This window comes from Coffea eugenioides, chromosome 4 (assembly GCF_003713205.1).
Source record: "Coffea eugenioides isolate CCC68of chromosome 4, Ceug_1.0, whole genome shotgun sequence".
Taxonomy (NCBI): Eukaryota; Viridiplantae; Streptophyta; class Magnoliopsida; order Gentianales; family Rubiaceae; genus Coffea; species Coffea eugenioides.
In genome coordinates, this window is record NC_040038.1 from 25478469 (window position 1) to 25491139 (window position 12671).

The 12671-nt window shown below is 39.7% G+C and overlaps 1 protein-coding gene across 1 annotated transcript; it reads right to left on the bottom strand.

Annotated features, from left to right (window-relative positions):
* Positions 1 to 7648: 7648 nt before the first annotated feature.
* LOC113769212 lies at positions 7649 to 8358 on the bottom strand. Its single transcript, XM_027313678.1, has 2 exons — positions 8147 to 8358; positions 7649 to 8033 (listed from the first exon to the last, which is right to left on the bottom strand). Exons 1-2 carry the CDS (start codon positions 8356 to 8358, stop codon positions 7649 to 7651), a joined length of 597 nt encoding a protein of 198 aa, XP_027169479.1.
* Between the last annotated feature and the right edge of the window lie 4313 nt (positions 8359 to 12671).

Consider the following 12671-nt stretch of genomic DNA (forward strand, 5'->3'; position numbering starts at 1 on the left):
AGTTTAGATATTTTGTATAGCTCCTCAATGGTTGGAAACCCTAATTGTACTTGCTCTTTTGAAAACGAAGCCTTAATTGTATTTTGTGTAGTATGAATACCTCGGATTGCACTGTATCTGAATTTGTTCAAGACTCTAATGTAAATATTTGTAGTTTCCGTTTTCTTTGGATCTTATCGCGCGTACTATGTTGGGTTTATGTGAATCGACTCTGTAGTCCTGGCGAGAGCTGGGCAGGCGGTCCGCCGAACCCTTTGGTTCGCCTTAGGGGGAGGTGGGGCTGTCACATCCTCACGAGTGACCGCAGCAGTAGCCACCTCGCCCTCCAGAACCTCCTCAAGCTCCGCAATCCTCTCTTCCTGAGCACTAACCATCTGTCTCAACTCGTCCACCTCTGCCTGTAAATCTAGGTTGGCATTCACCAATTGACGACGCTTGTCTTCCAAAGCTAGCACGAGGTGCTTCGGGTAGGCAAAGGTCAACCTACACGAACATCGAGGGTATCTATCAGAGGGCGAGTAGCGCACTCAAGCCCCTCCACCAAGAGTTCGGTAGTAAATAGGCTTAGGAGGCTCTACATAACCATTAGCGTGGCCATTCCCATTAGCTGTCGGAGTCCCATTTCCATTTTCCATCCCTGCAAAACAATTACACTTTTCGGGTTAGAAATTTAATCACTAGCTCGCACAAATGTCACTTAAGGCATGACTAACTTAGTCACTAACTTGCCCAAGTATCACTTAAAGTATGACTTAGTCATCCTATCTCAAATCTTAAGGGTAAGGTTTCTAGTATATCTCCCAAATAGATCTCTAACCTAGCGCTCTGATACCAACTGTGACGCCCCCACTTCACCTTAAGGCAAACCAAAGGGTATCCACGGGACGCCTGCCCAGCTTTCGCCAGGACTCGATACAATCTCCATTCAAGCTTAATACGATACTAGCCATTACCACGATGTAAAGTAAGCAAATGTGGAAACGTTCGAACTTAACAATATGTAACAATCATCCAATCCTTACATAGGGATCTCAAAAGATACATCATTTTTCAAAATATACAACAGCCAAGATGTCTAGTCAATTACATTGAAACCTTAATACAAAAGTACATCCCAAGGGTTTCTTCGAGTTTTACTCCATGCTCATTCCTATTAAGGAAAACAAATCTACGGGGAGAGCAATCGCTCGTGAGGCCAAGAACACACATGCAAGCACATTGTCCAAGTAACAATCCCAATTAACGAGTAAAATAATAATATTCAAGTAAATGACAATTCGAGCAAAAAAAACTAAACAGAAACAATTCAAGGATATAGGAGCTCTCGAGAGTTATTTTTCACTTGCACGATCAAGAACCTCCACGAATTGACACTCCGTCAATTGGGTAGGTTATAGTCCGTAGAACCACACTTATCATGTCCCCGTTCACCATTACATACCCCTGCACCGGGTCCGCCTGTCATTTATTTGAGGCGATACTGCTCAAGTATGCCAAGCAAGACCTCTCAGTAGGTCAAGCTTATATTTTCTCATGGTTCACCAAGGAGCCCGACCAAGCCCATGTCGGCTGGAGTCCAAGATTGGCCAGTGAGAATTGGGCGTCCCCCAATTAACATTTATAAGTCGAAGAGATTCACTCTAGCGACGTATGCAGGCGTAGCATATCATTTCATTTCATTCAAGCATTCAATCATTTCATTTCATTCAATCAAGCATTCATAATTCATTCGTTCCATTTCAATCAATTTAATCATGAGTCATTCATTTCAAATAAGAACGAGTACGGTAAAGTACACACTCGACTCCATTTTCAAAATCTCTAATCATCTATAACAGTTAAACATGTATCAAGTACTCATACACTTGACACTCACCAATACAAGAAAACAAGGAAGTGTGTCCACTTGAAGGTTCAGGCATCCACCGTGGGATCCTCTTGAAGGTCCTCTTGGGTGCCTGAGTAATTGATAATAAACTATCACTTATAAACCCCAATTATCACGGAAGATCGCACACTTGTACAATCTAGAAAATATCGTGAAGATGAGCCTAAAATTTCTTGTAAATCAAGGCTTTAAAGTGGGGCTCAAGAACACAAGAAAATCTGATTTTCGTTCTTAACATCATTGGATGGAAGTAAGTAGCTATGAAATCATGTAAATCATTTTCCAAACGAACGATCGAAGCCAAACTGGACGTGACACGTCACAATCCGGCCAAGAACTGGCCGGATATCCGACCGGATTTTTGGCCGAATTTGAGACAAAGAGCATCCCAATTTTTTTTTCAATTTTCACCACCAATCTGGCCAAGAACTGGCCGGATATACAGCCGGATTCTTTGAAATTGTTCCCGCGCGAAAAGTTTTCACAAGGTCAAGAATTATCGAATTTAGGGGCATTCTTGATAAAATCATAACTCACTTTCTGAAAGTCCAAAATTGGAAAATTTGGTACCGTTGGAAACTATTCCAAAGAACTAAAAGTTCCTAGATAACACTTTTCCATGATTCCAAATGGATGACATTCAAAATGTGGCTCAAAGTGGCTGTTTTGGAATACCAAGACAGATTTGGGCTGATTGTTGGTAAAGTTTGGAAATTCGGCAAAATTCACACAATGCGAACTAGCCTCTGAAATTTGGAACTCAATTAGAGTTACAATCAAATTTTACAACACAACAAGTGGAACAAAAATTGGGGTTTTGAGCACCAATATATAGTGGCTCAAATTCACTGAAATTTCCTCCTCAAACAGGGGTTTTCCAGGTTTAAAGCTTGAGTTTTGGTACTTTAGTTGAGCATCTAAATGAACTTGGAATGGCTCCAAAGTTAACAGTATTACACTACCATCTAAGGGCTATTCCTCTGTAAATTTTCATGCAAAAACTCGCACGGAAAGTTGGTTAACAAAACCATTGAAGTTCCAGAATTTCCAAGGCAAACCTGCCTTGTACTTTAGTTTTCCTTTTCTCAAACATTTGGCCAATGAAAATTCCTCGAACATGATTCATTTATGAGAACAAAGTCTAGGAAACATCAAAAATATATTTGATAGGTGAATAACACCAAGGATTTCGAATAACAGGTCCCAAATCAAGATTTGCTATAGATCAGTCCAGAATTAGGGTTTTCTTTCACGAAGACAGTTCTGAAATTGGGCCATATATCTCTCAATTCAACTCGGAATTGAGCCTGATTAGTGGCGTTGAAAACTACATTCATAAGGCTAAAATTTCTTAGAAGGAATCATTCTAAAATTTTGTCCACAACTAGTTCATATTTGAGCATCAAGTCGCAGCTCAGAACAGAGCTTCCAGTACAGACGAGAAACAAAACAGGCAAATTTACAAGGTTGGTACGGCTCACTCAAGTGGAATCAGGGCATGCATTTTATACCATTGGAAAACTGGAAATGTCCAGTTTCTAGTGCAGCAAACGGTACTTGATTTTGACGTCGGAGCAAAAAGTTATGGCCGAATCAAAACCACTGCCAGAGCACTCTGGACACCCGTTTTCAGCTTTGGCAAATTTTCGAAATCTCAACATTCACTCATCCAAATCACGTAAATTTTTGAGGAAACTTTATACACAACCTATATTACACATTTACATCAAAAACAAGTCAATTGGACCACAAAAAGTACACCAAAGTGCACGGCAATGGCAGGGACAGAAACGGTAAAAATTTCCTTTTCACTTTCTTTGAGCTATCTTCCACAAAACAACTTATTTTCACTAGATTAAGTACTAATCCAATATAATTAACATCAAATCCCATCAAATCAGTTCATCAAGCCAATGTGGAATTTCATAGAGCTCACTCACAAGATTTCCAACAATATAAAGCTACCCATGTGAATCTATGGGCTCATAAGTGCAATATAGCTTCCATAAATCAAGAATTAAGAGGTTGATCATTGTATACCTTCTTAGATGATTAAGGCAGAAAATTTCGGTCACTTTAAGCTCGAGAAAAACCGTGAGATGAAGCTCCTTTCCTAGCTTAGCTTGATCACCAAGTGATTTGCAAGTTGTGTGTAAATTTTGAGATGATTTGGGTGAGTTTTGAGTGATGAAATGAAGAAGAATTTTGATGGTTTCTTCCTCCATGTTGGTCGGCTGTCTTGAGTGAAGAGAGAGAGAGAGAGAGTTGTGCTGAAAATGAAGCTTCCTTGAGAAGCTTAAGTGTGTGGTTCAAATTGTCTCAAAAGTCAACTCTCTCCTGTGCGCGCGCGTTTCGTGCTCGATTCCTTTCGAGTTTGTTTCATTTGTGCACTAAACCTCTAATGCACTTCCATTCATATTATTATTATTCACTCTTAATGGTCTAAAAATAAAGGTGTAAAGTCCTCAATTAATCGCGCGCACGAAAACGCGTACCTCCGATTTATGCGTGATAAAGTGAAATTTTCAAGAAATTCTTATAACGATAGTATCACTAACTAATAATTGAACACTTAAACATAAAAATACCTATTTGAAGACTAATATACAAGTCTCCAATTTTCCAAGCTTATTGTATCCTCGAATTGATTATTGTCTCCAAACGCGCATCCACTATTCAATCTAAACGAGCTTTCAAAAATTTAAATTTTGTAACAAGTCATTTTAAAAATATAAGCAAGTCATAGTTCCATGCAATTAGGTCTAAAAGGGTCAAAATAAAATATTTGGAGCAAACGGGCAAATAAATATTTAAATAAGCTAGTAATAGGAATTTAAAATAAAGAGAATTTGTGAATCCTCACAGATACCAAGCTTGGAGCGGATAACCTCAACCCGTTAATCACGTGGTTGACGAACCTTGGTATAAAAGCAGAGGACGCCACAATCTAGTGTGATTCTAGATTGATAAGTCACGAACACCTAGAGAAATTCTAAGGTATTCAAGAAGCCTTGGAGAAACCAAGAAACTCTCAATTTGTATTATATTAATTGAATGATTGAATGAATAAAACATGACCCTTGGTAGGCTATTTATAGCCATACAAATGGAAAACCTAACGTGTAATGGAAAGGCTAGACCTAAGGGAAATAAAATGAAAAAGGCTCCTACAATTTAGGGGTACTAGAGTTGGCCCTTTCTAGCTTGCAAGCTGGCCGCCGACTTTGCCCTTGAATTGAAATGACAAAATAAGACTCCAAACAACTACTTAAATGGCTAAACAAGATAGTCAAACTAGAAAAGCCTTCAATTGTCATCCTCCTTGATTTGAACCACATGAACAACCTTCATTACTTCATGCTCAAGTCCCTCAATGACTTTGGGGACAATTTCTTGGCTTTGCACCTCACGAACAAGTCCTTGGAGTTCCTCTCATATCTTCTTAGCACGTGCGCGCGTCACGGGTCCTAGAGGTACTCGAACTATGCTCAATGGTGTCTCTTGGTTCGTATCAACTTTTCTCGATTCAAGTCAGGGATTCCATATACTAACCTCCTCCAACAAGTGCATCTCTTTAATCATCAATCCTGCCACTTGTACTTGACGACTTAAAGCATCGGCCACTAAATTGATTTTCCCTGGATGGTACTTTATCGTGCAATCATAATCCTCAATGAATTCCATTCAACGGCGTTGTCTCAAGTTCAGCTCCTTTTGAGAAAACAAATGCTTAAGGCTCTTATGATCGTTAAAAACCTCAAACGTCACTCCATAAAGGTAATGCCTCCACTTCTTTAACGCAAACACTACAGTCGCTAACTCCAAATCATGAGTCGGGTAATCTTTCTCATGCGGCTTTAATTTCCTAGATGCATACGCTATCACTTTCTCATTTTGCATTAATACACATCCCAAACCTTCCTTTAAAGCATCTGTATAGACCACAAAACTATCCTTCCCATTCGGTAGAGCTAATACGGGTGCTCTTGTCAAACGTCTCTTTAATTCTTGGAAACTTTCTTCATATTTATGACTTCATATAAACTTTCCACTTTTCTTAGTTAGCTCAGTTATGGGTCCAGCAATCCTAGAAAAATCCTTAATAAATCTCCGGTAATACCTGCTAACCCTATAAAACTTTGAATTTCAATAAGGTTTTCCGGTTGCTTTCATTTAGAGACTGCTTCAACTTTGGCTGGATCCACTTTAATCCCGTCCTTAGAAATTGTATGGCCTAAAAATGTCACTTCCTTGAACCAAAACTCATACTTGCTAAACTTGGCATATAAACAATTCTCAAATATTTCTCATGATCTTCCAAGGTCTTAGAATACACCAGTACATCATCGATGAACACCACAACAAACTGATCCAGATAAGGCTTAAAGACTCGATGCATTAAATCCATAAAAGCTGTAGGTGCATTGGTCAATCCAAACGGCATTACTGCTAACTCGAATGGTCCATACCTCGAGTTAAAAGCAGTTTTGGGTATATCCTTTTCCAAAATTTTCAACTGATAGTAACCCTGTCTCAGATCTAACTTCGAGAATACTATCGCCCCTTGCAATTGGTCGAACAATTCATCAATATGGGGCAAAGGGTACTTATTCTTAATGGTAACATCGTTCAAGTCTCGGTAATCTATACATAGCCTTAAACTCCCATCCTTCTTCTTAATAAACAAGACCGGAGCTCCCTACGGTGAATCACTCTCCTTTATAAAACCCCACTCTAGTAAATCTCGTAATTGCAATTTCAACTCTTTCAATTCAGCTGGAGCCATCCTATACGGCGTCTTAGAGATAGGTGCTACTCCCGGAGTCACATCAATCTTAAAAACTATTTCCCTTTCCGGGGGTAAAGACTCTAACTCTTCAGGAAAGACATCCGGATACTCTTTCACTACAGGCATGTCTTCTAATCTCACTTTATCGTTAGGAGTATTTATAAGAAAAGTCAAATATCTTTGAGCTCCTTCACTTAACATTTTCCTAACTCGAATTCCTGAGATAAGTGCAGATGAGGCTAATCTACCCCTTACATCCAATTTCAGGGTTGCCTCTCCTGGAATGCACAATTCTACCGTCTTTGTCTTACAGTTCACCTGAGCATTATAATGGGCTAATTAGTCCATTCCTAAGATCACATCATACCCCTTAATCGTTAAATCCATCAAATCGACTAGTAATTTCCGTTCACCAACCCAAATCTCGCAATCCTTATATATCAAGCTAGCGATTAAACTTTGATCCCCAGTAGGCGTTCTAACCTCCAAATCATAAGGTAACTTAATTGGTTTCAAATATATTCCACTCATGAAGTTAGGGTTTACAAAAGAATGTGTTGTACCCGGATCAATTAAAACCTTAGCTAAACGGTGAAAAATAGGGATCGTACCTTCAATTATCTCAGTAGCATCGAGGATCTATTGGTAGTCCAATGCTTAAACCCTAACAGGTACCTTTGGTGGACTCCCTCCAGCACTAGTCTGCTTAGAAGTTGACTTTTCTGGCCTTTGAGTGCTACCTCCTACCTTCAACTTACTTGGACAATTCGCGAGCTGGTATTCGGTACTACCACAGACCAAACATTTTCCCGACTTCCTCCAACAATCATTCTCCGAATGATTTGACTTGCCACAGTAACCATAATTAACTTGAGGGGTTACGGCCGAACCACTAGAAGGCACTCCTCTTGATTGAACCGGCCCACCATGACCTCCTCTGGATAGAGCTCCCCTTGAAGCTCCTGTAGTCCTTACTCCTCCCATTCCTCTTCCCATCTTGGAAGGGGGGGCACTTTTACTAGCCTAACCAGAAGTATAACTAGAAATACTCCTTTCTTATAGTGAAAATCCCTAACTTGCATCCTTGTGCTCTCAACTCTTTGTGATTTCTCAAAAGCTTCAGTAAATGTAGAGATTTGAACTACAGCCAAGCCCTCCTGAATCTCCACATTAAGCTCTTGTACAAACCGTCTTATCCTTTTCTGCTCATTAGTCACCAATTCAGGAGCGTACTTAGAAAGCTTAGTGAACTTTCCTTCGTACTCAGCTACACTAAGAGTTCCTTGTCTTAACTTGATGAACTCATCCTCCCGTTTCTCTTGGATCAGAGGCGGAAGAAACTTCTCATTAAACTCCCTTGTAAAGTTTTCCCAATTCCAGGGGATTTATGCTCTCTCCCACTTTCCCTTTATCATGTCCCACCAGGCACGTGCTACCCCTCAAATTGGAAAGCAGCAAAGTTCACTCGCCTATTTTCGATATAATCTAAGGCGGAGAATATGTTGGTCATCCTCTCCAACCAATTCTCCGCTACCTCGAGGTTAGGTTCTCCAGTGAATTTAGATGGGTTAAATTTCAGAAATCTCTCTAATGCTCTATCTTCCCCTCTATCCTGTGCCCCGAGTTGGTTAAGTGGCCCTGCACTCTGTCTCTCAGCTAACTGTTCAAGGATATCGGTCATCCTATTAATGGCAGTAGCCACATGGTTACCCTCTAGGTTTTCTTGTCCCTGGGTCGGCCCAGTTGCCTATCCCTGATCATCCCCTTGAGGTTGGGTTTGCCTAGTCCCTCGCCCACGATCTCGACCACTCCTTCGTTCATCCATAATTCTAGGTATGCCTAGTGCAAGAAATAAAAGAAATTATGAGAGGAAATACTTAAAATAAGAGCCAACTCGAAACATCAAAATTAACAATAATTAACATGTATTTACACTTTAAAATCCATACAATTAGCAAGAGATGGGGTATTACAAAAATATAGCACACAGGTGCCACAAAAGTACTTTTAGTCATGTACGACCAAAGTAAAGCCAAGTGCCTCAAAAGTAGGCTACACAGTCAAGCAAAATACAATGGCCTTAGTACTAGCATCACCCCAACTATTTCTAACTACAAAAGTCAAAAGTCTATCACTCAAGGTCTAGTCCACAGTAGGGCTATCAGGGGGAATCTCCTCCTCAGGGTCCTCCTCCAGAGCCGGACTCTGAACAACGTCCATTACCTCGTCAATCAGCATGGTATATCTACTAGGATCCTAGTGGCCCGATCCCAGACCTCCTCGCCTATCCTAGTAAGCCGAGCCCTAACTCTCTGAAGCTCATCACGGGCGGCCTCAGCCCTAGCCACCTCGTCCACCACGGTCCTCTCTAACTCAGCAATCCTAGCACTCTGAGCATTCACCATAATGCTAACTCCTCCACCTCCTTAAGTAGAGCTCGGTTTGTATCCACCAACTGACGTCGCTCATCGTCAAGAGCAAATACGAGGTTATTCGGATAAGCGTATGTCGCCCTACAAATACATCGAGGATACTTAGTAGAAGGTGAGTAACGCACACGAGCTCCTCCACCCTGTGCTCTATAGTAAATAGACCTAAGGAGCTCCACGTGGCCATTAGCATGACCATCCCCATTAGCAGCAGGTCCTCCATTACCATTCTCCATCCCTGCAAAACAACCATAATTTTCGGTTTAGAAACTTAAAGTCACTAACTCGTTCAAATATAACTTAGGGTATAACTAGGTTATCTCATTCCTATTCTTAGAAGTAAAGTCTCTAATATAATCTCCCAAATAGATCTCAACCTAGCGCTCTGATACCAACTGTGACGCCCTCACTTCTACCTAAGGTGAACCGAAGGGTATCCGCGAGACGTCTGCCCAACTCTCGCCAGGACTCAGTATAATTCCAGTCCAAACTTAAAGACTAATACTAACAATGAAAGTCAGAATAAAGGTACGAAGTCATTTCCATCCATAAATATTCAATCTTACATCATGAGTTCAAAATAAATCCACTTTCAAAATATACAACTTCCCAAAGGATGTCTAGACAAATACATTCCAAAGTTCTAGTCAAAAGAGCCATCAAGTAGGCTTTTTCCATAATCCCTTCCAGTTCACCTCCTATTAAGGAAAACAAATCTAATGGGGTGAGCGGATGCTCGTGAGGCCAAGAAAAATATACAAAACACATAGTTCAAGTAACAATGGCAGTTAAGCAAGAATTAAAGCTGTAATATTCAAGCAATTCACAATTTTTAATTTAACACATTCAATGAGGATACAGGAGCTCTCAGGAGCTAAGTTTCACTCACTTCGGCAAACCTCGATTGAATACCTTCCCGCGATGACACTCCATCAACCGGGTCGGCATTTAAGTCCGTAGAACTCCACTTACTTCATAGTTCCGTCCACCATACACCGCACCGGGCCCGCACTTCAATAAAAGGCACTATTACGCGAGTAGGCCAAGCAAGATCTCTCAATAGATCAAGCTTACAGTTGTCTCATGGTTCACCAAGCTTCTCGACCTAGTCCTTGCTGGCTCGAGTCGCAAGGTCGGCCAATTGAGATTTGGACGTCCCCACAGTTCAGTTATAAGTCGAGGAGATTCACTCCAACGACGTACAGTCAATTAGTTGCAATTCAGTCAATCAGTTTCAATTCGGTCAATCAATTACAATTCAGTTGTACAATCAGTTGAAAGAGAACGAGTGCGATAAAGTACACACTCGACTCAACAATTATCAATCGTTCAATCCATAAGAAGCAATTCACATAATTGCAACAAGTCATGCACTTGACACTCACCAATCAAAATAGGGAGTAAGTGCTCAAATAACTCTTAGGCATCCGCTTCGAGATCCTTTTGAAGGTCCTCTTGAGCGTCTGAGCAAATAATAGTTTACTATCACACACTATCATTTATAAACCCCTTGTTAACAAGGAAGATTGTACACTTGTACAATACTAAGAAAAGGTCACGAAAGAGAGTCTTAATTACTTGTAAATCGAGACTCAAAAGTGGGGTTTAATAACACAAGAAAAACTGATTTTCTTCACGAAATCAAGTTTAAAACGGTCAATCAATTTCAAAGGATAGGGAAGAGTTTCCAAAAACTCATTTCCCATCGAATTGGAAAATTTCAATTTTGCATGACAAATTTAGAAAAATCAGAACTTGCACTCAATAGGTCCAAAAATGGAAAAAATTATACCGTTGGAATCTTGGTTCAAAATACTAAAAGTTCCTAGAAGACACCTTTCCAAGATTCTAAACGGAAGATATTCAAATTTCAGCTCAAAGTGGCTGCTTAGAGCATACAAGACAGTTTTAGTCTTTTTTTTGGCAAATTTTGAAAATTTGGCAAAATTCACAGAAAGTGAAATAGGCTCTGAAATTTATACTACAATAAGATTTCTAAACAAAGTTTCAAACACAACAAACAGAACTAAATTCAGAGTTTTGAGTGCCAAAATATAGCAGATCAAAGTTGGTAAATTTTCACTACTAAACAATGAATTTTCCAGATTTGAAAGTAAATTTTGGGTCATCATTTGGGTATCAAAATGGTCATAGAATAACACCAAATTTGGTACAATTCAACTTCCATATGAGGGATAATCCTCTATCAAATTTCACACAAAAACTCGTACGGGAAGGTAGTTAACAAAACTACCAAGATTCAAGAAATTTCCAAGACAAATCTGTCTTCTTGCTTTCTTTCCCTTTTCAAACACTTTGCACCATGAAATCAGTCCCATTTTGGTTCATTTGTGAAACCAAGGTCCAAGAAATATTTCATAAGCAATTGGTAGTTGGTTGATATCAAAATTTCAAAATAAAACTCCCACAAGCAACCAAATCAGTCGGCCAGCCAAAAAGAAGGGTTTTCCAGTTTTGTCGCAGTTTGGAAATTGAACCATATCTCACTCCATACAACTTGGAATTGAGAATGGTTGGTGGCATTGGAAAATAGAATCATAAGGTTACATTTCATCAGAACAAATTGTTTTGAAATTCAGTTTTCAAATGAGAGAAAATAGAGCCACAAATTGCAGCTTCTACTCTTCTCTTGGTTGAACAATCATACAGGACAGCCGACTTTGATCAATCATTATAGATGACTCAGTTCGAATTAGAAGGTACGCTTTACACCGTTAGAAAACTACGGATGTCTAGTTTTGAATGCCACTAATGGCACTCAATTCTGACTTCCGAACAGAGAGATATGTTCGTTCAAAGAACACTGCCAGAGGACCACTGTTACACGAATTTTCCAGATTTGTTCTTGCCAAAATTCAATTTTTATCCAACCAATCCAAATGATTTTGGGTAGAAACTTGCTACACACCATGTACAACATATATACATCAGTTTCAAAGTCATTTGAGCATCAAAAATTTGAACTAAATGCTCGGCACAAACAGGACAGATTTCGGTCATCAATCCTACGCAACTTCCTTCGATCTTTCCTTGAATTCTATATCCATAATCATCTTAAACAACACGTAAACAACTCAAACCAAGCATTGTGGTTATAATATCAGCCCATACAACCAAGGTGGGAATTCATAGAGCCCACTTCAACCAATCCAATCCAAGTACTAACAACAATAATGAAGCTACAAGCTTCAAAGCTAAGAATAAAACCCATTAAAGCCAAGGATAAAAGGTTGGATGATTACCTCCTAACTTTAAGAGAAACCAAAAATTTTTGTCCCAAAAAACTCCTAAGAAAACCGGCAAGATGAGGACCTCCACCAAGAGTAAGTAAGTTTCCAAGTAGTTGTGAGGTTGTGTGAAAGATTTGAAGTGAAATGGAAGCACAAAGTGAAGTGGAATGAAGAGAGCTTTTCTTCTTCTTCCCTGGAGTGTTTCGGCCGAGCAAGGTGGTGAGGAAAGAGAGAGTGAGCTGAAGAATGAAGCTTCCCTTGGAAGCTTAAGTGTTTTGTGGTTATAATTTGCACAAAAGTCAACTATGAATAGT

What these genes read in the sequence shown, in the direction of transcription:
- LOC113769212 (XM_027313678.1), bottom strand. Translation starts at nt 8,358, where the DNA reads ATGACCGATATCCTTGAACAGTTAGCTGAGAGACAGAGTGCAGGGCCA. An exon ending in TTAGATTATATCGAAAATAG is followed by an intron (nt 8,034 to 8,146) that starts GCGAGTGAACTT and finishes AAACTTTACAAG; the next exon opens with GGAGTTTAATGAGAAGTTTC.